This window comes from Pipistrellus kuhlii, unplaced genomic scaffold, assembly GCF_014108245.1.
Source record: "Pipistrellus kuhlii isolate mPipKuh1 unplaced genomic scaffold, mPipKuh1.p scaffold_m20_p_20, whole genome shotgun sequence".
NCBI classification, from domain to species: Eukaryota; Metazoa; Chordata; class Mammalia; order Chiroptera; family Vespertilionidae; genus Pipistrellus; species Pipistrellus kuhlii.
Genome location: NW_023425516.1, coordinates 15773729 through 15800352, shown reverse-complemented (window position 1 = coordinate 15800352; position 26624 = coordinate 15773729). Strand labels below are relative to the sequence as shown.

General features: G+C 50.0%; 1 protein-coding gene across 4 annotated transcripts in view; it reads right to left on the bottom strand.

The window, feature by feature from the left end:
- Positions 1 to 1543: 1543 nt before the first annotated feature.
- CUX2 (cut like homeobox 2) overlaps positions 1544 to 26624 on the bottom strand; it is a 192516-nt gene continuing 167435 nt past the window's right edge. For 3 of the 4 annotated variants that reach the window (XM_036449271.2, XM_036449273.2, XM_045585598.1), the window contains 13 exons: positions 23916 to 24020; positions 19701 to 19892; positions 19555 to 19613; positions 19031 to 19079; positions 18839 to 18959; positions 17139 to 17819; positions 16264 to 16365; positions 11967 to 12754; positions 10800 to 10959; positions 9977 to 10246; positions 8411 to 8599; positions 7823 to 8096; positions 1544 to 4525 (listed from right to left, as the gene is read on the bottom strand). In XM_036449271.2, coding sequence (XP_036305164.1) covers positions 3724 to 4525; positions 7823 to 8096; positions 8411 to 8599; positions 9977 to 10246; positions 10800 to 10959; positions 11967 to 12754; positions 16264 to 16365; positions 17139 to 17819; positions 18839 to 18959; positions 19031 to 19079; positions 19555 to 19613; positions 19701 to 19892; positions 23916 to 24020 — 3792 coding nt within the window. In that variant the 3' untranslated portion in view covers positions 1544 to 3723. The remainder of the gene's footprint in view (positions 4526 to 7822; positions 8097 to 8410; positions 8600 to 9976; positions 10247 to 10799; positions 10960 to 11966; positions 12755 to 16263; positions 16366 to 17138; positions 17820 to 18838; positions 18960 to 19030; positions 19080 to 19554; positions 19614 to 19700; positions 19893 to 23915; positions 24021 to 26624) is intronic. The other variant, XM_036449272.2, reaches the window with a different exon arrangement.

Genomic DNA, 26624 nt, shown 5'->3' with positions numbered 1-26624 from the left:
ACTTCTTCTAATGCCACTTCTTCAAAATAGACTCGCCCAGGCCGTGGTATTTTGTGGAAGAGCCACACTCAAGGGGCCAAAGACCCGCATGTGGCTCGCGAGCCGCAGTTTGCCGACCACGGGCCTAGGAGCACCTACTTCCATAGGTTCTTAGTTGGCATATGTGTCAGATATACACCTCCCCCCTGCCCCACCTACACCCTAGGGCCACATCCTGGGCATTTCTAACTTCTGACCTTCTCCAGAGCTATGAACCAAGGGCCCAAGGGGCCCGCTGGCTTTACTTCATTTGAATTGTTTCAACCACGATAGAAAGGTGCCTCTATCATTTCCCCACTTCCCAGCTGGGAAAACAGGCACAGAGCAGTTCTGGCCTTTGCCAAGGTCACACAGCTCCAAGACGGAGCTGGGGTTGAAACCAGGTGGTCTGACTTTACGCCCTGAACTCTTGACGGTCATACTTCTCCCCTCCAGCTCTGACTGGGGCTGGGCCCGCCTGTACTGTCATCCTTAATGGCTAGCTTGGAACTTCCAGGGCCAATGGGGCTTTGCCTCTAACTGTAGATACCCTCCCCAGCTTGATGGGATACTCAGGCCTCCCAGGGGACTGTCCTGCTGGGTTTGGAACAATTAGTCATCCTAACCAAAGGGGAGGTAATTAATCATCTAATTCCCTCTGCAAGGATGTGTGGAAAAAGTGGGCCAATTGGAAGGTTTCCAGACAAAGAGGAAAGATCTGTCTTGGGATGCCATGAGGTCTTGGCTCACGGGTGAGTAATGTTCAGTGCTACTTTGGGGACTCTCCTGACATTATTGGTTTGGAAAAAACAAACCTTCTGCAGCTTGATGCACAGAGACTCATCCTCATGGGTTGAAAGAACCCAATCCCCACTCCTGGTGACACGGAGCCCTGACATTCCACACGCAGTTATGTGTGTCTTACATTCATGATTATTCCTCATGACTTCCTGAGCTGGCTGTTGCAGCACTCCCATTTTACAGCTGGGGAAACTGAGATCCTAATTATACAGCGGGAAAGGGGCGATGCTGGCCTCAGGAGGCCGGGGGCACCTGCCACTCACATGCCTAGAAAATGGTTGGTTTTAGGGGCATGGCCGGTGGCCACTGATTTGGGGGCAGGGCATGATCTTGGCTCCTTAGCCGTAGGCTTCCATCTTGCTGGATGGAAAAAATTCAATTCTTCCATCTTCCTCTGCATGAGCCCATAGCACAACTGTCCAACAAGATACCCACACAACCCAGACAGGTAGCAGAGGTGAGGACTGAGGTAAATCATGGACATATGTCCTATTGAAAGCGAGTAGCCACTCAGCTGGCTGTTGTCATATTGGAAGGTTGACCTGATCTTAATAGTTTTCCATGGAAGCTGGTAATCTCAATATTTTATATAACATTCCCCCATATTTTAAACTAATTAAAAACAGTTTTTAAAAACACCATTTTGTAAAATGCCGAGGCAGGCCAGATCTGACCCCCCAATTTGCACCCCCAACTCCAGAACAAAGCAAGCAGGACACCCACACCTCATTATACAATTCTGTATTGAGCGACGCATTTACAGAACGTGTTCCATTTTTTAATACTTTAAACAAAGTTCATCAATTTCTCATAGAAACGGTTTTGTGTTTTTTTTTTGTTTTGTTTTCACCGTGATAGGACAAAGCTGTTCACAGGTCCTCTAGCTTTAAGTACAACAGGATTTCCATGTTCAAAAGACTATACTAAGTGCTTAATCAAATCCCGTCACACAAAAGCCAGATTTCATTTTCTAAGGATCGTAGTCTGCGTATGAGCCTGAATTTCAATGGTGTGTGGGTTTCAGCAGTAAAAAGTGGTGTGTTCCCCCATGGCGTCTTAATTGTGACAGGGCAGTGGTAACTAAAAGGAGCTGTTTTATTTGTTCCAGATTTGATGACTCTGAAAATTGGTCACTGTTTTTCTATTGTCAAAATATAAAAATACCTTCATCTGGATAAAAATGTATACAGTGGAAAACTCTTCAATGCATAGCCTGGGTGTGCGGGAAAGACTTTCCTGAAGGGTTTGCGCTGTTCTTCATTGACTGGCGTGGAGACTGCAGCCTGGGCTGGGTGCATGAGAGTTGAGATTTCTGGAACGGCCCTCAATCGTCCCCTTCTGGTCATCAGGTTTCACTGGCCTGGTTTCAAAATGCTTTCAGCATCCTTGAAAACCCCGTCAGCCATCTCTCTCCCTGGCAATGGATTGGCACCGATTATGGCTCCCCTTTTCTTCAGCATTCTGGATTCAGGTAGGGAGGTACCCAACTCAGCCTTTCCACAGAGTTGAAAAAGGGTAAGAAATAAAATCAGGAGAGAGATTCAACAACTAATATTGTGGCTGTTCCATCCAGATTTGGGACTCTCCCTCTAGAAACCATCAAGATGCTGGAGGAATGGCTTCTGAATTGGAGGGTTGAGTCTTTGCTCCCCAAAAGGTGGTGTGGAGGAAGGCAGGAGGGTGGATGTGGAGACTGGGCTACGGTGGTCATGCTGCAGCAAACTCAGCCTTCTCGCTTGTTCTGCATCGACTCGAGTTGCAGACGCCTCCCAGAAGTATCACTGGGGTCCACTGAGAGATGGCGAGAAAGGGAACTGGGGTCTCTGGTGTGAGGAATCTACTTTTTGGTGCTGAGAGCTGAGCTGGGTGCTTGTGGGGTGACCAATGCTGTTGTTTCCTTAAAACACAAAAAGGGGAAGATGGCAGCCACTGTCTTACTCTGGAAAAGAGCGGGGGAGACTTCCTGACTGCGGCCGTGACTCAGGTTGAGGAATGGGGTCACCCTGGCTCAAGCGCCACCCTTCAATCGCCTGCCTCCATAGGATCCGGAAACACATTCTGTCTACGACGGACGAGCTGGTCGTTCGACCTCTGCGGCCGAGAGGTTTCTGACTACTAGGAGTGCAGGCAGTTCACTGTGTACCACGTTACATCGGAGATAGGACAGCCGGCCACAGCCCACATCTCGACAACATTGACAACGGCACGGCACTGTGTGCTAGCAAGGTTGCAAAACGGACTACCAGAATGAAACACGTCCTCAACAGCATCGAGGTTTTCATTTAGAGTCTTTTGGACTTTCTCTTTCCAGCACGGTTTCTGGGAGGGCAGGAGCAGTGCGCTGTGTCTCATAGACAGACGTGGGGGGAAAACCGCGGTTCAAAGGTTATCTAAATTTTGGTCAGTCTTAATAGTGTTTTGTGATGGCTTTGAACAATTGTCTTCTTTTAATCTCATCTAGTGGCAAAAGTGACACAACTTCAGTGTATACTTCGCAACAGTTGTGACAGCATCCTGATTTTATAACTCTCTATAATATCAAAACAGCATCGGCTGGGAATAAATTCCAAAGGATCCTTTATTAAAATATCTAAAAGAGGTCTATAAATATTTATTTTTCTAAAAGAGTTTGGAGCTTCCAGGTGAAAAGGTGGCGCCACTTTGCTTTTGCCTCCTGCAGAGGCCGGAGTGAAGAAGAGGGTGCTCCCTGGGGCGGGAGTGCCAAGAGGAGGCGGCAGTGGCATCTGCCCACCTGCTCACTCACAACTTACAGAACTGGGATTACAACAGAGAACCTAGGTGGCTAACAGTGCTGTCCACGTTTTGGTGACTGAGTCCTCCCTCCTGTGCCCTGCCCTGTCCGGGAGAGAGAGTGGGAGTGAGGATGGCCCCTCGCCCTCGCCTTCAGAACTCCCACTCCAGAGCCTCCTCCCGGTTGGCAGCCCTCTCCAGCCGGTAGATGATGCTGTTCAGGTTGGCCATCTTCTCGTGCCGCCGCTGCAAGTTGGGGTTCACCTTGGCATTGGGGTGCAAGGCTCCAGCCGTGTCAGCAGTGGGGCTGGCACTCGGCACTTTGGCAGGGGGGGCGCCGGGTGGGGATGGGGAGATGGGAGCGGAGGAGGAGGGAACAGGTGACACGGACATCATGAGGCCTGGTGAGGAAGCAGCTGAGGGCGAGTTCAGGGACGCCTCCAGGCTACAGCGTGAGGACTCTGAGGCTGACTTAAAACTGAGAGGGTCCAGGTGGAGCTGCTCTCCAGCCCTGCGCTCCTGGGGGGCCTGCAGCAAGGGGCAGTCCGGGGCCGGCCCGCTTGGAGGAAGAGGTCCTGGGGCCACTTTTGGGAGTCCGTCATTACCCAACGGGTCTGGATGCATCTCTTTGGGAGAGCCATGGCCTTTGTCCTGTTCTCCCGAGTCCTGGAGCTGGCTGCCCGCCTCTTCCTCAGCATTGTCCTCAGTCTGTTCTTGCTTGATCGTCACTGGGGCCGGGTTCTGGGCAGTCAGGGGAGTTGTGCTCTCCTCAGGGCCCTCCTGGAGCTCAAGTTCCTTCACCGTAGGCTTCTGGTCCTCAGCCTCAGAGTCGGGGCTCTGTGGGGTGGGGTCTGAGTGGGAGTGGCCTGGTGGTAGGATGCCAGTACCCCCACTGGGGTCGAGATCTGGTTCATCTTGGGTCCCCTCCACCAACATCTCCCGGCGCATCCGGGACCTGGGGCAGAGATGACGGTGAGCGAGGAGATGGAGGGGGAACCGGCTAACCCTGAACTCACTCCACGGGAAGGGCATTTTGACTCCACCCACTTCCCTGGGGCTCAGCAGGCACTAAGACCCTTCACATGCAGCATCTTAGTAAGTCCTCTCCACAACCGTGCAAGGTGGGTGCTGTTATTACCCTACTTCACAGAGGACAAAACAAGGCCCAGAGCTGAGTGACCTGCCCAGTAAGTGGCAGGGCCAATTCTTAACCTCAGGACTGTTGGATTCCAAAGACTGTGATCTAGACCTGCACTATCCAGAATAGCAGCCACTGAGGCTCTTGAGCACTTGAAATGTAGCTAGTGAGAACTGGTAAGATTTTGTAAGCTTAATACAAAAAAATGAAAAGTAAAAGAGCTCATTAATAAAGTTTTTATATTGGTTAAAATGTTAAAATGGTTATATTGATATATATTGGACTAAGTAAAATATACTACTATAATTAATTTTGTTTCTTTTATTATTTGTAAATGTGGCTACTTGAACATTTTAAATGACATATGTGGCTTGCATTATATTTTTATTGGACAGTGCCGTTCTACAGCATTTCTCAAAGTCAGACCCAGATCTAGTTTGTGGCAACAACTCCCTGCCTCATTCCTGAAGGGACTCTTTGACGTCAGCCCAGAAGGGGAAACTGAGGCACAAAGACTGACTTGTCCAGATCACCATGGAATACAGAGGCAGAGCTGGCTCTGGAGTCTGGGTACCCAGAATTCTAGTCAAGAACCCATTTTCTCTTCAATAGCCTCCCTGTTTAGTGAGAAAAACAGTCTTATGTATCATGTTTCAGAGCATTGGAAGGGCAAGGCACGGGTCTAAGCCCATTAATTATTTTCCTAATAGCAAATGAGGTCCAGGGAGGTCAAATGACTCATCTAAGGTAATCAAACAATAGAACTTCCTCAGCTTCATCAATGCTGCAGCCTTCTGCCCATTTGTATTAATAATAAAGTACATTATTGATATGTAATATAAGTTGTAATTATTATAAATATAATAATGGCTGCTTATATGTACCGGGCACCAGGCCAGCTACTTTTTTTTGCAGATTATCTCATTTATTTTTCATAATAACCTTGTGAGGGGACATTATCATTCCCATCAATAAACGAGACAGGGCTCAGAGAGGCACACGGCTAGCCATGACCAGTCAGAAAGTAAAACAGCTGGGCTTTGAACCTAAAAGTCTTTCTACTCTCTCCTGCTCCTTGGCTCCCTGCCCAGGTGGGCGGTGCCCCATTCCCGGATTCTGGGCTTAAGAGGGACTGTGAGGGATCATCTGGTTCACTTCCTGTTCACTCCCCCATCCCTGCACAAAGGTGGCCTTGTCCACTTTACAGTGACTCTGCCATCTCTCAGCCCTGCTAACAGGAAAAGCCGAAGGAACCAGGAGCAGCTATAGTAGTTTCCAGTGAAGTAGGATTTGAGGGAGGTTTAGGATGGCTCAAAGCCTGCAGCTCCATCATGAGCACTTTTAAACTGCAGATCAAATATAAATATGAAGCTAAGAATCATTCACACTATACTATAAACTAGTCTTTGCAAGCCCCAACTCCCAAATGTATAACTGGGGCCATCCTGGGAATTTTTCCTCAAAACATCCTGTTGTTTGCCTTTCTCAGAGCTCATTGCAGTTTGCAATGATCCATTAATATTAGTTCTGGTGGTCTGCAGGAGATGCTAAAGGTGAGAACTTTGTCTTGTTCTCTTTAGTGCGTGGTACAGAGTAGGTGCTTGGTAAACATTTATCAAATGAAATAATGTATTCTTCTATACCTACAACTTTTTGAGAGTGGTTGTTTTGGGAAGTGCAATTCTCTTTGCTTTTTGGGGCAAACTCCTATTCATCCTTTCAAACCCAGTCCTCTTCGGCAAAGTCTTCATCAGGAGGCAGAAGGCCTTTCCTCTCAGCCCCTATTCCTTCCTGTTTCACAGCACTTGTTAGGTTGTAGAAATGATCTCATTCATGACTTTAAGCTCCCTATGGGGAGGAATGTTGGCTTTGAACACGTTTCTCCAGACCCTGGCTTACTGTACACATTTGGCAAGTATTTGTCGAATGAACATTCTGGATAATAATGGAGTGCTCAGTTCCTGTGGGGAACAAAAGGGGCAAGGATATCCTTCCAGAGAGAAGGAGCATGTGCAGCTTTAAGAACCTATTTCATTTGATGTCTGGCAAGGTGTGGGTCTGAGACAGACAATAAGCAATATTTCACAATGTTTACACTTCAAACGGCTCATATGATCCCTGATTCAGCATTGTTGGCATTAGGTTCCTTATCTGTAAAACAGGGATGAGACTCAAGAACACACAGCCAAGGTGGGCCTTGAATTCAGTGTGTGATGCCCATGCCTGGGCCGTGGAGAGACATTTCAAGTGTTTCCCCCTTCCAGCCTCCTCCTTCCTCTCCTCCCTTGGGGATCAAGAGACCTTCTTTCTGCCCCGAGAATACGCAGATGGACTCTCCTCTCTGGCACCATATGGACACCAGAGACATTTCCCTCTCAGGAAGCCTGGCAGGGGCACCTCAGACATGGCCCCTTAAATCCCATTAAGCCTTCTCCACAGGGCTCTCAGCCAGCTTCATGATGCCCCTCTGCACTCTCCTTGAACCTGTCAGATCTGGTCAACACCCCGACAGACTCGCAGGAAGCCCAGCCCACTGCAGGTCAGTGAGTCCAACACTGGGGCTTGTGATTGGGAGGAGACTGGAGACCCAGAGGATGCCAGAAGCTTCCCTCTGGTCTCGGGAGTGGGAGAGGCCAAGACCCTTAGTCAGGGATCCAACGTGAGGCTCAGTGGGAAGTTAGGTTCCTCAGACCTGTGCCCCCAGCACTATTCCTTGGCAGACACTGAGTAAGCTGGGGAAGTTGTGATGAAGATAGTGATAATAGTAACATCAACATCCACTACATCCTATGTGCCAGGTATTTTATGTAAATATGTTAGCCCATTGAATCCTCAGGACAACTCTGTGAAGTAGATCCCATCATGGTCCCCATTTTACAAGTTAGAAGACTGAGGCTCAGGGAGGTGAAGTGACTTGCCCAGGGTCTCACAGCTAGAAATGGTGAAGCTAGGATTTACATCCAGGTTTATCTACAAATCTAAACACCCATGCAATACCATCTCCCCATCTCGCAGAGGCCATCCATGCTGGGATCCCCCCAGGCCCTGGGATGGGGAAGGGGGTCCTGAGAGATCCTGCCCATTCCCCAAGCCTGTTCTCCCTAGTCATCCCACCTGTAGTTGTGGAACCAATTGATGACGGTGTTGGTCTTGAGGTTGAGCTGAAAGGAGAGGAGCTCGATGGTCTGCTGGGAGGGGTAGGGCTCCAGCTGGTAGGCCTTCCTCAGCGCCTCCTTCTCCTCGGGTGCCAGCACCACTCGGGGCTTCTTGATTTGCAGGAGGCTCAGGTCCTGGGGCTGTAGGCAGGGGCTGGGGCACTCGGAGTGGGTGGCTGGAGACTCACTGTCTGAACCGGTGCTGATGAGGCCGTACCTGCGCTTCAGGTAAGCTGGGGTGGGAAGGAAGGGAGGGAGAGCTGAGAGGGGCCTGACCCGAGGCTCATCAATACCGCCCCTCCCATCCTCCAGGGGCAGCAGGGGCTGGGAACGCAGTAAATGCATCTCAATCTCAAATCATCAAAATGTGGGGGCCGGGGAGGAAGCCCACTTGAGAATGGAGGATGCCAGAAGGGTCTCATTAAATCCTCACAGCAATGCCCTGCGGTAGATGCTACCTGAATTAATTTCAGAAGAAGTGGAATGAGGCACAGAGAGGGTTCCAGTGGGAAAACCCGAGGCCAGACCCAGAGCACCCAGTGCTCACCTTTCTTCTCCAGCTTCTTCATGTCCCTCAGCTTGTCCACGTTGTGGGGGTCATTGAGCCACAGCTGCATGCGCACAAAGGGCTCCCGCCCCTTCAGGCTGAGCTTGTGCCAGGGTTTGGGCCGGGATAGCAGGTCGGACACAGAGCCCTGCGTCAGGCCCAGGATGCTCTCCCCGAATAGCCGCTGCCCTGGGGATGGGGACAGGGGCAACTGTCACCCCAGGCCTGGCAGAGGTGCTCTCAGGAAACAAGAAATGGGAGAGGCAGAGGGAGAACCCACACCCAGTGTGGATCTAGAGGGGACCTTTCAGCAAAATAGAAGATGGGGTTGGGGGGAGGGGAGGCACGGCACGGACCAGACAGCTACCAACAAAACTGCTTTCATACTTTAGATTTTCTTTACTCCTAGGAGATCCCTGAAGTTGTCTGCACACTTCATAGGTATAATTAATATCACCTTGTTAGAATAATCTGACAGATTCTAGCAAAACTTCAATGTGCAAACCCTCTGATGAACACTACCACTGGATCTACCCTCCCGCCGTACTTGCCCAAGGGCACAAAGATGCATCTGGACATAGTTTCAGAGGCAAGAAGAAATTAGAAACAACAAAAATGCCCATCGGTTGGGTAAAAAATGTAGGCCATCCATGGCCTAAAACACTTTACAACAGTGCAAAAAAATGCAGGCAGCCTAATTCTTCTACATGGAAGGATGTTCACGATGTGAATTTTTAAAAAGCAACCTGGCCCTCACCGGTTTGGCTCAGTGGATAGAGTGTCGGCCTGTGGACTGAAAGGTCCCAGGTTCAATTCCGGTACCTTGGTTGTGGGCACATCCCCAGTAGGCGGGAGTGTGCAGGAGGCAACTGATGGATGTTTCCCTCCTATCAATGTTTCTCTCTCTTCCTCTCCCTTCTTCTCTGTAAAAAAAAATCAATAAAATTTATTTTTTAAAAAGCAAGTTGGTTTTCTCAGTGGTTAGAGTGTCAGCCTGTGGACCAAGGGGTCTTGGGTTTGATTCCTGGCCAAGACCATTGTTGCAGGTTCAATCCCTGGCCCCAGGTGGAATGCGAGAAGGAAGCAACCACTCAATACATCTCTCTCACGAAGTTTGTCCCCTCTGCTCTTCAATTCTCTCTAAAAAAAAAATCAATGGGGAAAAAATATCCTCAGGTGAGGATTAAAAACATTCTTTAAAAAGTAAGCTGTAGGGCAGTATGTGTATGTTGTGTAATTACATCTATATAGACAAAAAAAGAAAAGAAACTAGTGTACATATATTCTTGTATGTGTTCAGAAAAGTATCAAAGATATATAAAAACTGGATTCTGATTGGGAGGCTTGGGGGGTTGTCATTTATTTATTTTTCAACTTATCTTAATAAGTTCTCTAGGAACCCGGGTCAGAGTTAGATGCCTCCTAGAGTCTTGGGTGCTCTAGGACTGCCGGGCAACTGTTGGCCGGACCCCAGTGCCCTGCGATCTCACTGTGGGGACTTTTCTCAAGAAGAGTAGGAGCTAACCGGGGTGGGAGGCAGCATCCCCCAGTTCCACCACCCCTTACCTAGGTTGTTGTCTGTGAGAACCTCCTTGACCCTCTTGGTGATGGAGTAGGTGTCCAGCTCAGGGGACATGGCCACAATCTCCTGGATGCCCCCTGTGGCCTGGCTGCCTGAGCACATCTTCCCACTCAGTGAGGAGCTGGATCGCCCCTCTGGCTGCTGGTTCTCCTTGCTGCTCTCCAACACCAGGCTCAAGGGCTCCTGGGAGCTCTTCTCAGGCTCCGTGGGGCTAAGGGGTGGAGACGGTGAGGATCTGGGCTCGGTGGGACTGGCTGTGGGCCAGAGACGGAGAAGGTGGTTACTGCATAGCCACACACAATTTAGACAACAGTTTTGCTTGTTAGAGCCAAGAGTTGGCAATGATCCATTTTGCAACCACCATAGTAATATCTCAGGCAGGGACCGTACTGGATGGGAAAACTAGCAGATGAAAATTTACAGAGTCGCAAGGTATCTCCCCACAAAATACTTACTAGTTACAAAGAGATACCTGGCAGATACTACTTCAACCAAGTGATCAAAGGAAACACCACCCATCCTGGGTCAAATCAACAATGGGCGCCTCCTGATATGATGTGAAATGAGGACACAGCATTGCTTCTGTGATATTCCTGCTGAAAGTGTGCAGCTTGAATCTGATCACAAGGAAGCATCAGACAGCCGAACGGAGACAGTCTATGGAATAACCATAATGGTGGCCAGGGCAGTGGGGCCAGAGAGAGGCAGTAAAGCAGATGCACGTGCCATCGCAGAATGTAAGAGTGAGGAGTCTCCGTAGTTCTGGGGGCTGGTAGCACCCCTCAAAAGAGCCCCATGGGCACTCACCCTGTGAGGCGCTGGGCTGCTGGCCAATGGCCTGCCCAAGCTGGTCCGAGAGCCACAGCTGCATGCGGATGAAGGGCTCCCGCCCCTTCTGTGTCAGCTTGCTCCATGGCTTTGGCCGGGACAGCATGTCGCTCACACTGCCCTGGGACAGACCCAGCACCTGGGGATGGTGGCGCAGGAAGGGGGGGTCAGCAGGCCCCTGGGACATAGCCCACCACCTCCCCCTCCCCTGAGACACTTAGGGATCACTGGTCACTCTGTTGCCTGAGAGCCCAGAGCTGTCCTCATGTGTTCTTCATTTCCCAGGTGTGCTTCTGTGTAGTACCCTCACCTTCAGTGCCCTTCCCGATTTCCCTACATGTAAAAATCCTACCTAGCTGTTAAGACCCCTCAAGTGCCCCCTCCTCCAGGAGGCCTTCCTGTGCTCCCACTTAGGTTTCTCACTTCTCCCTCCTCGGCTTGTTTGCCTGCTCCTCTGCTATGGGTAGAGGTGATGTTAAAAAACCACTTTATCACTGGCACTGCGGGGGCACCAACCATCAGGAGGCCCCTTCAGTGGCTGGACCAGTGGAGGGATGGAGGGTCCTGGAGGAGGGGGGCTAAGTGGTTATTCCTAGCCGGGTGGAAGTGTTTTACTACCTTAACAACCACAGAACTGAATACCAACCTTTCCCATAGAACCCAGGGACAGCTAGGTATAGAACAGGAGGCCTGGTGCACGAAATTTGTGCACTCGGGTGGTGGTGGGGGGGGTAGTCCCTTAGCCCAGCCTGTGCGCTCTTGCAGTTGGACAACCTTAGTGCTGTGCAGAGGTGAGAGAGGTTCCCACCACTGCCACTGTGCTCGCCAGCTGTGAGCCTGGATTCTGGCTGAGCAGTGCTCCCAGTGGGAGCGCACTGACCACCAAGAGGCAGCTCCTGTATTGAGTGTCTGCCCCCTGGTGGTCAGTGCGCATCATAGTGACCAGACTTTCTGCTGTTCGGTCTTTTTGCATATTAGGCTTTTACTATATAGGATTAGCTTTTGAGGGGTCACAAGAACCTGGGTTTGAATCTTGCTTCTTTCCAGACCATGGGCACTTGGGGCTGGATCGTCGGGTCATTCTCTTTCCCTGGGTCCCATGGCCCTGAGCCTCCTGCCCTACCTGCTCCCCTGCCCTGTCTTCACCTTCTCCCCAAAGATCCTCTGGCAGATTCCATTCTTGGCTAGCTTCTCCTTGACCTGACGCGTCAGCTCCAGTGTGTCCACCTCACGGTACATGTAGAGCTCATACTGCTCCGGGGTCAGGGGTGGCACGGTGGGCTTCAGTGTGCGGGGCACGTATGTTGGGTAGTAGGCCAGCCGCCCGCTGCAGCCTGACTCAGAGACGCCCCCCTCGGCTTTGAGCTCACCCAACTTTGGGGGCTCCTCCTCACCCCCAGCCACTTCATCTTCAGGGATTGTGGGAGCCTCATCCCCACGGGGCCAGGCCCGCCCATTGGGTTGGCCAGAGTAGCTGGAGGAGGAGGAGAGTGAAGGTGAGACGGAGGTGTAGGGGTGGCTAAGCAGGCCACGGTCCGAGGCCCAGTGCTGATCAAAGTAGCCAGCATCACCGATCTCTGACTTGACCTTCCGGATAATGCTCTGCACGAAGGCGGCCGGAGACAGGACAGTGAGGGAAGTCTGTGTGGCACTGCTGCTGGTCCCCCCAACGCCACTGCTACCACTGCTGTCCTCTTGCTTGACGTAGGTCGGAGCCCCATTCTGGCTCACAGCTGCCAGTGAGGGCCGCTCTGGGGGTGAAGAAGGTACTGAGCGACCCCGGGGTCCTGCCTCCATCTCCAGTAGGGCCTGCTGCTGTGCTTGCATCTCCCGGCGTGCCTGTTCCAGAATGTTCTTGATGGCATCTTCTGAGGTACTGGCAGAGGCTGTGCCATTGGTGATGTTCAATGGGGCTGTCAAGTTCTTGGGCTCACCTATGGGGTGGATGACAGGGTGGCCAGAGGCCAGTCATTAGGACATGGCACAAAGGGCAAAGATGGTCACAGAATTGGTATTTATGCTGCAAAATGTTGGAGGTAATTTGTGTCCACCAATTGGGGACTGATTAAGTAAATTATGGTCCAACTGTTTGGCAGACTATTGGGCTGCCATTAAAAATCAGGTAGACAGTCAGATTTTAGCATATATGAAGAAAGTATTCATGTGGATAATGTGATATAAAAAAGGACTTGTCTCTTACATATGCTATGAACCATCTACACAAATGTTCAAAGACAAGGAAAATAATATAGCACAAAAAAGAGGCTGCTTCATTTGTTCTAACTGCAAAAATAATGGCATGAACCCAACTGCCCGGGGAGGAGAGAATGGATAATAGTGGCATGACCACACAACAGAATACTATACAGCAATGAAAAAGGAAGTTTCATGCAAAACCACACATAAATCTTAACATAATTTTGAAGAAAACAGCAAGTCCCAGAAGGTGATACACAGTATAATCGCTTTCTATAAAGCTCCAAAAAAATCAAAATAAATAATATATTATTTGATAAAAAATCTTTTTAGTAAGAAGTAAATAAAAAGGAACAATAGAACAGTGCTTCTCTCAGGCCTCTGAGTGGCTTTTCCCACTCTGGGTCTCCCCACCCTGGGCCAAACCAGATCAACACATCCCTTTCTCTGTTCTCTTGTTCTCTAGTCTCCACCCCAGTGGATCCCACAGTCCCATTAAAAATAATTTATGTTGCTTTTCTGATTAAAAGGTAATAACAATGGAATATTATTCAGCCATAAAAAGGAATAAATTAGAGATACTTGCTACAACATGGATGAACCTCAAAAACATGCTGAGTAAAAGCTGCCAGACACAAAAAGCCACACATTGTATGCTTTCCATTCATACAAGGTAGAGCCATAGAGACTTCCTCGTTCCCCAACTGCTGGAAACTTAGGTTGTTTCTCCTTTGTCATTGTTGTGACAAAGATAAAAGAAAAGCTTGTATATAAATCTCTGTGCCCAATCTGGGTGGGCATTGCAGGTTCCTAGTAGGGTAAACCAGGCCAAGGGGAGGACACTTGGGAAACTCATGGCTCCCAGCAGCAAGCTGAAGCTTGGAAATCAGGTTACTTACTCTGAGTCACCACCAGGGGGCAGAAGACACTGCAAAAGTGGGAGTGCTCAAACCTGTTCTAAGTAAGCAACTGTCTTAGGACTGTAGGGATGCAACTGGGTCCCTAGCTGCAAGAAGCCCCAAACCAGTGAGAGGGACAGCCACATCAGCTGAGTCATTTGTAACATAAGCAAATACAATAATAGAGATATAATGACAGTATTAATGGTAACAATGGCTAACCTTTCAGAGGCACCTTCTACATGCCAGGTCCCAGGTTGAGTGTTTGCCAGGATTGATCTAATTTGATCCTCACATAACCTTAAGGAGTATTAACACTACCCTCATTTTAAAAATGAGAAAATGCAGGCACAGAGAGGCTAAGTAAACCTGCCCAGGGTCACACAGCTAATAAACAGCAGGGTCAGAATTTGTAGCAAGACCAATCTGGCTCCATTGCACCAAGCACATATATAATTTGGGGGATCAAAGGGGGAGCAGTATCTAATCCATTTGGCAGTGGTGGGAGGCCTCCTGGAGGAGCTGACTTCTGAGTGAAGTCGAAAGTATGAGGAGTTGGCCAGGTGAGAGGTGTCTGGGATGAGAATTAGGGGGATGAGAATGAGCATGATTATAAGCAATTCATGTGAGAGGTGTGCAGGGATTGGGAGGAGTCTGATGACTTCAGGCCTTGTTGAGGAGTTGGGATTTTATCCTGAGGGCAATGGGGAACCATGGAAGGATTTTGAGTAGTAACGTCATGACCACATGTGCTCTAGAAAGATCCCTCTGGTATCTGGGTGGAGTGGGACCTAGAATGTCATTGGCAAGACCAGTGAAGAGACGACAGCGGTCCCAGAAAGTGATGATGGTGGCTCACTAGGCTGGGGGCAACTGGGGTGGGGGATGGACAAGCTTGGAGAAAACACTTAAGAGGGTGAGCTACTCCGTGGATGGGGTAGCTGACTGGTAGGTGAGGATAGTCCCTCACCTCCCCCTGGGTTTCTACCACTGTGACAGGTTCCCAGCCCTGAGTGGGTGACTATGAAGAGGGAGTGAGGGGAAGGGGAAGACAATGAGTTCCGTTTCAGACATGCTGAGTTGGAGATGCCAGTGGGGATCCTGTGGCCACGCCATCCACACCTTCCCATGGGGCACCAGATTCGTCTCCTAGTGCTTCTGTTAGCCACACTCAGTGGCCGAAAAAAGATGGACGTGTCCAGTAGTTGGCTTGTAGCTCTGAGACTCTTGAGAGGTGGCCCTCCAGCATATCCATGGCCCCTTCCTGGGACTGGTGAATATGTAAAGGGGACTTTACAGATGTGATGAAAGTTAGGGATCACGATAGGGGGAGATTATCCTGAGTTATCCAGGTGGGCCCTACATGGTCCCAAGGATGCCAATGATGCTGGACTTGACAATGGAGGATGGGGCCATGAGGCAAAGGAGTGGGCGGCCTCAAGAAGCTTGAATGGCAAGGAAACTGATTCTTCCTTGGAGCCTTTGGAAGGAACACAGCCCTGCCAACTCACTGACTAGCTCAGGGAGGCTAATTTTTGCCTTCTGCCCCAACTGCCCCACACATGAGATAATGAATTTGTATTGTTTTTGGCCACTGAGTATGGTTAACAGAAGCACTAGGAGACGAATCTGGTGTCCCATGGGAAGGTGTGGATGGTGTGGCCACAGAAGCAGGAGGAAGCCAGACAAGTGTCTCCACGGAGTATAGAAGGTTTAGGTGCAAGGGTGAGACCGACAGTTGGTATGAGGCTTAGGCCTCGGTGTGTCTGACTGCTCAGAACTGTGTGATGAGGGAGACATTCCGAGTTGTGCTGTCCCATATGGCCGCCACTAGTCATCTATGCAATGGGGCCAGGGTGACTCAAGAAGTTGTAATTTTATTTAATTTTAATTAAAAAAAATATTTTATTGATTTTGTATAGAGAGGATGGGAAAGAGAGAGAGAGTTAGAAACATCGATGAGAAAGAGTCATCGATCGGCTGCCTCTTGCACCCACCCCCCACTGGGGATATGCCTGCGACCAAGGTACATGCCCTTGACCGGAATTGAACCCAGGACCCTTCAGTCCCCAAGCCGACGCTCTATCCATTGAGCCAAACCGGTCTTGGCTTTTTAATTTTAATTTGAATGAATATAGATGTGTGTGCCTAGTGGCTCCATATTGGATAGCATGGATCTGGCTCGTTCCAGGCCTAGACTTTGCCTGGCTGCAGACTGAAAGAGGCAAAGAGGTTCTGACCTGTTTGGAATCCCCTCTGGATGGACGGCAGGGGATGAGGGGGCCAAGATCCTGCCTGCTGCTCAGAGCAGATCTCAGAGGCCTCAGGCCTTTGCCTGCCACACTCACCCCCCTTCTGTGACTCGATCTCCTTCTTGGCCTGCTCCAGGATGCTCTTGATAGCGTCGTCAGAACCTGTCTCTGGTGTGCGGATTCTTGGGGTGATACTGCCTGGGAGAGGCAAGGAGGCATTTGTCATGGGGACCTGCATGTTAGGGGTCAGGCCCTGGAGCTGGGCAAGGTGAATGGCTGGACCCCTCCTCCCAGGGCCAGGGCAAGGGCCAGGAGAGCACAGGCCAGACCATGAGTGTGTGCAGCAGGACCACTGCTGAGCTAGTCTATGTGACACACTGTGGACATACAAGCAAGCGACTGTGGCTTGAAATAATAGCAGCAAAACAACGATCAGCCACCACCACAGCTAACAGTTGTCAAGCAGCTACTATGTGCTTTATACTCATTTAACCCCTTGGAGGCTGATGGATGGGGAAGCTGAGGCACAGGAAGCAAGTGAGCTGCCTGAGGCCACCCCATGGGTGAAGGGCAGAGCTGAGACTCAAACTCAGGTGTTTGTGAGGTCAGAGTTTGGGCCCTTCAGATGGATTAGCCTAAAAATTAAGTCTGGCAAAGTTATGGTCACCCAGGCCATTTAATGGATGGGTAAAGTGAGGCTTCAAGGTGCTTGGGGGTAGCTGCCAGAACAGCCCTGAGACCCAGCCTTTTCCCACCATTATGGAACTGTCCCATGAGGGCCAGATGGGGAGAGAGGGGCAGCCACAGGCCTCAGGAAGGAAGGAGAGAGGATGCATTTCCTTATTTTACAGAGGAGGAAGTAAGGCACAGAAAGGCAAAGTCACTTGCTACAGGTCACACAGCTGGAGGCGGCTAAGCCTGGCTCTGAATCCAGAGCCCGCGTTCTCAGGCCCCGCGGGGCCAGCACTCACCTCGCTGCCGCACCTGGATGGTCCTCAGAGCCAGCACGTTCTGCTCGTCCGACAGGAACTGCTTCATCTTAATGAAAGGCTCCTTGCCCTTCACGGTGAGCTTGCGCCAGGGCTTGGGCCGGGCCAGTATCTCACTGACCGAGCCCTGGGACAGTCCCAGCACGTAGTGGCCGAACACCCGCTGCCCGATGTTGTGCTTGAGCAGCTGCTCCTTCACTTGGAACGCAATCTCCGCCGTGTCCAGCTGCTCCTCCTCTGCTCCGGCACCTGCCCCAGGCGTGCTGGCCCCGCCACCATCAGCCGGCTCCAGGCCCCCAGGAGGCTCAGGGCCCGGGGTGGGGGTGGCAGGGGCCGTGGGGGGCTTGGCGCTGTAGAAGGCCGGGGGAAACACCAGCAGGCTGCCCGCCTCTCCCTTGAAGGCAGCCGGGGGCATCATGTGCTTAGACAGCAGTGAGTCCCCTGCCAGTCTCTCCCCTGCAGCCAGGCTGGGGAAAGGAGACAGTGAGAAAGTTCGAGGGCCATCAGGGCCCAGGTTAGGGCCCAGCAGGGGCTGCCCGGGGCCTGGGGACAGGGGGTCTTCCGGCCCTGGTGGCGGTGGTGGCGGGAGCTGTGAAGGAGACGGGTAGGGCTGCTCCAGACCCAGAGAGTCCTTGATGGAATCGTCCTCCGAAGGGTCCTCCTCTAGAGAGAGACAGACAGAGAGTAAGACAGGGAGAGAAATAATGAGAGACATACACAGAGGAAGAGACACAAGAGAGAGAAAAAAGAGAGGCAGAGAGAAATTACATGAAGAGAAATCATGCATATGAGAGACAGACACAGAGGGAGACAGGCAGAGAGACAGAGTGAAAGACAGATGGAGAGGGAGAAAGAAGGAGACAAAGACAGAGAGAAACACACACAGACAGAAATCCATAGGCAGGGGGGAGAGGAAGCAGGAGAAGCGGGGAGGGGAAAGAAGAGGGAAGGAGAGAAGTGCTATAGGCTTCCAGTGCTGACGCTGCTGTTTCTGCCAGCAGCCCCTCCCTATTCTTAAATCCCCATTCTTCAAGGCCTGGTCCGATTGCCTGCTCTGGAGACCCCTCCTGCCTGCCATGAAGAACATTAACTGAGCAACTGCCATAGGCCCAGCACTGCCCCCTGGGGTGGGGAGTTTGGATTAATCCCATCCCGCAGGAGTACCCACTTCCCTGGCACCCGCCCGACCTGTACCCGCCTCATTCATGAAGTAGGCCTCATCACTGCTCCCATTTTTTAGGTTAGGAAATGGAGTCACAGAGTTTTGGCTGGCGCCGCACAGCTAAAAGGTCCCGGAGTCGCTGTGTAGGGAGAAGGGGCAAGGGGCTGAGCAGGTGATTTGGGAGAGAGCAATGTCTGCGATGTGGATGCCCTCCGTGTCCGGTGACCTCACCCTATAGCTCATGAAGGCTTGGGTCTGCGTGGAGCCTTTGGTGACCTTAGGTCTGAGCGAGCTGTTTGTCCTTGAGTGTGTGTGTGTGTGAATGTGTGTGGACACCCTATGGGATAGCTGCCAACTGGCTACGACATGGATGGTGCCCAGCTCTGTGCCAGGCACACAGTAGGTGTCAATCACTGTGCACCCCTTTTCTCCATCACTCTCCTGCCTCAGCGGAAGGCAGTGGGCATGGAGGAGGCCAGGGACCCATCACAGCCCCAACCGGAGAACATCCCTCCCTTACCAGGGCTGGCCAAGAGACCTGTCTTTTCCAGCAGGAACTTCTGTGCAGGGAAGAAGGCCTCCTTGGCCATGAGCAGCGAGTCCTCGGGCTTGGCCAGGCTCTGAGGAGAGAAGAGGCCAGGCTGGAAGGGTGTGGTTGGTGGAAGGCTCTCAGGGCAGCCTGTCCCTTGGCAAGAGGGGCAGGGACACTCACCTGGGGGAGGCTGCAGGTGCTGGAGGCCAGCTTCATGGCTTTCAGGATGCTGCCAGAGAAAGTGGAGAGTGTGAAGCAGCCATGCCTCCCTGGTTGGGGAGAGTCTTGGGAGAGGCACTTCCACGGGCTTCCTCTTCGTGTCTGAGAACCACTGCCCTCACCCCACAGACCCGCACAAGGCTGGACTCACGGTAACAAGGCTTTAAGTAGGGGGCTTGTGAACTGGTTCCCATGTTACCAGGGGGGTGCAGTGCTAACCGACTCCACACTGGCCCACTCGAGCTTATCTGATCAATGAATCATCCCCGTCTCCAACAACTCGGCTGCCTGCACGTTCTCCGACAGGCAGCTCTTAATGGTAAAGGACATCCAAAGTACCAGTGGAGAGGAGACAAGGGCATCACAAAGTGGAGTGTGGCAGGAGGGAGAAAGGTGATGGATTCTGACAAGGGCCCTGGCCATCTGCTCGGGTGGCCCCAGCCAGGGAAGCGGGCTGGGGTCTGTTGAGCCCCACTGCACAGTACCTCAGCTCTGTTTTAATTTCTTCATAGTCAGACTGTGCCTGGAGCTTCTCTTCCAGCTTCTAGAGGAGCAAACAGAGACGATGCGGCTGGGCTGTCCTTCTGTCCCACCCATCTCCCATCGGCCCACCCGTTCCCCAAAGACCTACCTCGATGGCCTCGGACTTGGCTGTGAGCTGCCGTTCCAGGTCGGCAATCTGGTTGGCGGAGGCTTCCTCCAGCTCCTGCAGAGAGTTCTGGAGATGCTGCACATCCTTTAGCAGCCGCAGGATCTCCCGATCCTTGGAGGCCAGGGCAGCCTCGAGCCGCGGGCCCGAGCACAGCGTGAAGCTCACCTTATCCTGAGGACAAAGGGGGGTTTTGAGGGGCCGAAGGGCCGGTCTCCCCACCTGAGTCCCAAACAAAACAGGAGATCCACCTGTGGTACGGTCTTAGTGCTGAGCCCCGCAGAGCAGTCAGCTTGTTTGACAGGCCCATGGCTTTTCTCTTTCCGCCTCTGAGCCCTGTCCAGGCTGGACTTACCAGCTTGGATGCCTTTCCCTCTATTCTTGAAACTAAACAGGTGGGAGGGGAAGTGAGCAGGAAAGATTTTCTGGAGGAAGATGTGTCTAAAACGTGATGAAGTTCAAGAACATGTTAGAGATTTAGAAGATTGCTTGGCAGCATCCACTGAAAGGGAACATATGTGCTTCCACTCATTGGTTATATATGCAGGAGGCCCTTCTGCACCAAGACCTGGACATCAGGACAAATCTTCACAGCAGCCTCTTTGTAATAGCCCCAATCTGGAAACCCTCCAACTGTCTAACAACAAGAGAGTGTGGATAGACTATGGTATATCGATACTTCCACAATGGAATAATATACAGGAATGAAAAATAATAATCTACAACTACTCCAACACAACAAGGATGACTCTCCCAAATATAATATGGAGTGAAGAAACCAGACACAAATATGTATGACTTATTCAATTAAGATCGGATATAAACACAGATTCTGGGGGGTTGGGAATGTTCTACTTGATCTAGATGCTGGTTATGAGGTGTGTTCATACTGAAAAATTCAATGTGCTGTACACTTATGATATGCACGCTTTCCCTTATGTATATTACTAGAGGCCCGATGCACAGAATTCAGGCACTGGGGGGTTGGGGAGAATAGTTCCCTCAGCCTGGCCTGTGCCCTCTTGCAGTCTGGGACTCCTTGGGGGATGTCTGCCTGCTGGCTTAGGCCTGATGCCTCCGGGGAATCAGGCCTAAGCCAGCAGGCAGACATCCCCCTTGCAGTCCAGGACCCCTTGCTCCTTACTGCCTGCTTGCAGCGGAGGTGGCAGGAAAAACTCCTGCTACTGCTGCTACCCTTGCCAGCCATGAGCCCGGCTTCTGGCTGAGTGGTGCTCCCTCTGTGGAAGTGCACTTCCACAGAGGGAGCACCACTCAGCCAGGGGGCAGTTCCTGTGTTGAGTGTCTGCCTCCTGGTGGTCAATGTGCATCATAGCAACCGGATGTTCCACTGTTTGGTTGATTTGCATATTAGGGTTTTATTATTAGGATACTTCACTAAAACATGTTAAAACCACGACACAGCAAAAATAAAAATCATGACTCAGTAGAGTCAATACCATGATTCAGCAAGAATAAGCATGGATCAGCAAAAATTAAAATCATGACCCAGCAAATACCTGTTAGCATGACTCAGCAAAAAAAAAAATCTAGTACCATGACTCAGCAAAAAAAAAAAAAAAATCACTAGCATGGTTTAGCAAACATTTGACAGTATGACTCAGCAAAAATCTCTAGTACATCTCCACAAATACTACCAGAAGGACTTGTCAACAATCCGCTAGCATGACTTATCAAAACAAACAAACAAACAAAAAAACCCATGTAAAAATAGCATAACTCAGTCAAAATAGCTATTATGACTCAGCAAAAAAGTCAATAGGGTCAGGATCAGGGGTGAGAGCTAGGGTTAGGAACTGGGGTTAGAGTTAAGGATTAGGGTTGGGATGAGGGTCAGTGTTAGCGTATCAGGGTTAGAATGTCAGGGTTAGAATGTCAGGGTCAGGATCAGGACCAGGGTCAGGGTGAGGAAGTGTGATGTTAGGGTGTTCCCAGCAGAGGAACAGCATAAACAAAGATTTGGGTTTCTAAAATAGGTGCAGGATGTCTCCATTCCAGGCAGTAAGAGACCCATTGGTTAGACCTGAGACCTTGTTTCCACAGGTCACGTTAGGGGTGGTTCCTTCCTTTTCCTAATTTACCACCAGCCCCAAACCCCACTGCTTCTCTAGGTCTTAGGAAATGGTCCCTTTGTCCTAGATGAAGACAAAGAGGTGGCTGTTTGAGGGAAACTGAAGTCAGGCTGATTCTGAGTTCAGTTACAAATGAATCTAAGAGGCTTTATAAAAACAAATCAAATCAAAATAAAAACCCATCACTGCCAACCCTGGGTATTCTTCCATGGAGATAAGTGACAATTAAAACAGGAAGCGGATGCCATTAACACATTAAATTAATTAGCATCGAGTGCCACTGTTGTGCTCAGAAAAGCTCGCCCCCAAACTAGCCAAGATCCTGGTGGCTGATTAGCACAGGCATTTGCTGGGTTCCACGGGGGTTAATTAAGATCCATCAGCAGTTTCTCTCTTAGGCATCCTCTTGAGCTCTTGCTTTCTTAGTCTCTGCCGTGTTCACTCTGTTTCGTGCAGACATCCAGGCACAGTGACACACACACCACCTCCTGGGACATAGACACAGGTGGACATATCGATAGTCACAACACACACTGACATACACACCTGCCTGAATACTCATGCTGACACACACAGAGAAATACACAGGTGTCAAGGAGACACACTCATGGACATCACCAGACACACATAGACATATATGTGCTCAAAAATACCATTGCTGTTGTGGTAAAAAAAAAACCCCACACACCAAAACCATATTAATAATAATAGCCATAGTAGCATTAAATATTTACTGAGCATAGATTGAGCCAAGCCCCGTTTTAGGTATTTTACATGTAATCCTTTTAACAGTCTTATAATCTTACTTATACAGATGAAGAAACTGAGGCACAGTTAGAGTAAAGATGCAGTCGTTTTTCAAACGTCACAAACAGACGCACATCCCAATATTCAAACAGAAACAAAGACACAGGCCTGTGCATCAGGGTGGCAGGTGAAGTTAAAATTATGCCGGTCACTTCAGGTTCAAGGGTGGAGACAATAAATCACCCTGGGGTAGGAATCGTGAATCTAATGCCTTGTCTGCAGAGATCTGAAAGTAGGTGGACCAATTTACATAAGGAACTCAAGGCTTTCTGAGAGAAGAGAGATGGAGACTCCTAATATTATATATGACACAGGATAGGGTGGGGTGGTTCTGACTAAAATCCTTTGGCAGGAAATGATCCTGGGATCCAAAGGGATGCCAACCAGGGGAAAAGAGAAAGATGCACTAGCCAACCAGGCTTAATTCAGAGACCTCATGCCCTAGCCGGTTTGGCTCAGTGGATACAGCATCGGTCTGCAGACTGAAGGGTCCCGGGTTCGATTCGGGTCAAGGGCATATGCCCTGGTTGTGGTCTCAGCCCTCAGTGAGGGGTGTGTGAGAGGCAGCCGATCAATGATTCTCATCATTGATGTTTCTATCTCTCCTCTCTGAAATAAATAAAAATATATTTAAAAAGAATACAGAGATCTCAGGGTTAATGACAGAAAATTAGCTCTTTGTAGAGTGTGGCATTGGAACCACTGCTGGCATGTTTTGGGCGAGAATGGCTGAATATGAGCATTAACCTCAGATCTTGGTATATATTTTTGTTTGGGTCTGGAAGGATAAAAAGAACCAGTAGGATGTAGTCCCAAGCATTCACCAAGCAGTGTGAGACCAGCGGTCAACAGTGACACCTGGTGACATCCACCAAGACTGCACTGCTGCTCCACTGACCATACCTTCCCACCCCCTTGCCCTCTTGTGGGGCAGACATTTGGCAATAGGAATGATCCTCTCTGGTCTGAGTAAGTTTCTGGCATTTTTGGACAATTGGGTGTGAGGTGACCTTTAAAAGAAGATGCTGAATTTCCAGTTAATCAGGATATATGGAAGCTTGAGCTTGAAAAGTTAAAAGAGCTGGGGCTGTATTTTTACCCTTAACTGTTGAAGCAAATTGTAGTTATTGTTTAACTACACAGTGACCTTGACAATTAAGATGCTACTCCCACTATAAGCATCAGAAACCCACACATCCGTGTGCACAATTTCGCACAGATGCACACTAACAACCCACATATTCATAACCACAAACATAGCCTTTCCCAACGTTCCCTCTGGCTCTCCCGCCATCCTTACCCCACCGGGATTCTGGGGGGAGCAGCAGGCCAGGCGGATGGAGCTGTTGACGGAGGCGAGTTGTTCCCGGAGACTTTCCACCTCCCGCTGGGCTGCCTCAGCTCTCTGAGGAGGAGAATGGGACAGATGTGGTTAAGAAGTGAATGTGGCCACAATGGATGTCACCCTGGCTCTCCATCTTCTCCCTCCACCATCGCAGGCAGGGCTGAGGGCTGAGGGCCTAGGGCCCTACTTTTTGGGTCTTGAACCCTTGACTTGGCTTTTGGTTCCCCCAGAGTTCTTGAGATTCCAAGAGGGGTCAGAACATTCCCAATCCACAAGGGCAGGCAGGAGATGCTGTCTAGATGGGATGGGCAGCTTTTTACACACTTCCAGGCCACGCTGTATCCCAAGTAAACTTCAGGCCTGTCTGGTGAGAAGGCGAGTGTTTCCAGCTCCACTGCCACCTGGTGTGGAATCCTGGATGAGGCATCTGCTATTGAAGGCCCCTGGGTAAGGCACTTCCCCTCCCTGGGTCTCAGCTTTCCTTTTGTGAAATGGGGAAAACGAAACACATCTACTGCAGAGACATACTGAAATAGTTCTAAATCAGAAAGAGGCGGTTTACTGAATTGGGTCTATGGGGCATCTTTTTTTTTTTTTTTTTTTTTTTTAATATATTTTATTGATTTTTTTTTTTACAGTGAGGAAGGGAGAGGGATAGAGAGTTAGAAACATCGGTGAGAGAAAAACATCCATCAGCTGCCTCCTGCACGCTCCCTACTGGGGATGTGCCCGCAACCAAGGTACATGCCCTTGACCAGAATTGAACCTGGGACCTTTCAGTCCGCAGGCCGACGCTCTATCCACTGAGCCAAACTGGCTAGGGCTATGGTGTATCTTAACTCTTCAAACATTTCTGAGAATAAAAGCCTAGGAGGAAGCATCTAAATGTTAACAACATAGCTTTGTGGCTTTGGAGAGAAAGCTGTACATTGTCACTTCCTGGGTGTGTGTGACCTTGGGTAAAAGAGTTCACCTCCCCAGTTTCAGTTTGGGGATTATAAAAGCAACTCCTTCTAGAGTTGTTTTTTATTAAATAATTTGGTAAAACACAACTCATTAGGCATTTTAGCTTGGCGCCTGACACATGTGTGTCAATAACTGGTTAACTTTATTAACATCAACAGGGTATGTGGGATCTTGAGCTATTACTTGAAAAATCACAACAGCTGCAACTTTATTTTTACCCTCATCTGGTGACACAGGGCATAGTGATTATGTTTAACTTACACACTGACCTTGACAATCAGGATGCTATGCCCATTATGTACACATAGAGACCCACACACCTCCATTGGCATATTCTGTCTGTTTGATTATTTATTTAAATATATATTTATTGATTTCAGAGAGGAAGGAGTGGGAAAGATTGAAACATCAATGATGAGAGAGAAATTCATGGATCAGCTGCCTCCTGCATGCCCCCTATTGGGGATCGAGTCAGCAACCCCTCCATGTGCCCTTGATCAGAATCGAACCCAGGACCGGTCAGTCTGCAGGCCAATGCTCTATCCACTGAACCCAACCAGCTAGGGCACAATTTTGTTTATTTTTTAATGGATTTGTTTATTTATTATATCCTGCCTTATTCCAGAAAAGCTTCAAGTCAGTTAGGTTTGGGTGTGTGGGGTTGTAGAGAAAATATTCTTATTTCTACAGTTAGTACTTTCTGAGCAACTCTGACTGAAGCTTGGGATCCGGGCTAAACGACAGGCCTTGGAAGAGAATTTATGACAGATGAGCTGGTGAGAATGCCAGAGATATTTTCCTCCTGAGGGCCTGTGTTTACATTTCCGGGGGGACGAGCCCCAGACTGAGAGACACCCCCTGGGCTGGAAAGCTTGGGTTTAACACTAACCAGTCTCATCTGCCTCCGGAGAGAAGCATTTGCATTCCACATGCTAAACCCCGGGTCCCTGCCCTTCTGTCCACCGTGACACTCAGGACATAATTTATCTTCCTCCCTCAGAACTACCCAGATTCCAATTTGGCTGGGGGGGAGAGGGGGCCTAGAGGGACTAACGTATAGTTTGTACTGTAAACTCTGGTGCATTTAGGGTGCCGGCTGGTTTTTGCCCCATCACCCCACGTAAGAATAGGGGCAAACTGGCATGGTTATTGCTATGTCAGTAACAGCACTGATCTGCTCTGCTCTGGAATCTGCTTGTTCACATTCAGGATATTAAAAACCTAATACGATGACATTTATTTCCTTCTCCATACTTTCTATAATGAGCAGGTTTTAGTTTATACTCAGAAAAAATAAACATGAAAAATCCTTCCTATTTAAACTAAGATCCCTTTTCTTTAGCCTAGTTGACTGGCAAGGATCTTTGAGTCTGGTGACAGGCAGTACTGGTGAGGCGGGGACACAGGCCCACTCCTACCTTGCGGGATGGAGCATAATTGGTCCAACCCCGTGGAGGGCAGTTTGGCCACATCTGCCAAGTTATAAGTGCACCAATCCTTCCCCCAGCAACCCCACTTCTGGGAATTTACCGACAGAGTGCTGGAGGAGCCCCCAGGTGAGGAGAGAGGGAGAGAAGCAGACCCAGGCTTGTGCTCCATTACCAACATGGCTCCTCACTCAGGCTTGGCTGGGAGAGACCCATGTCCCAACTCGGTCTGGAGATGGGCACTGGCGGGTTGGAATCACTGGCCAATGCT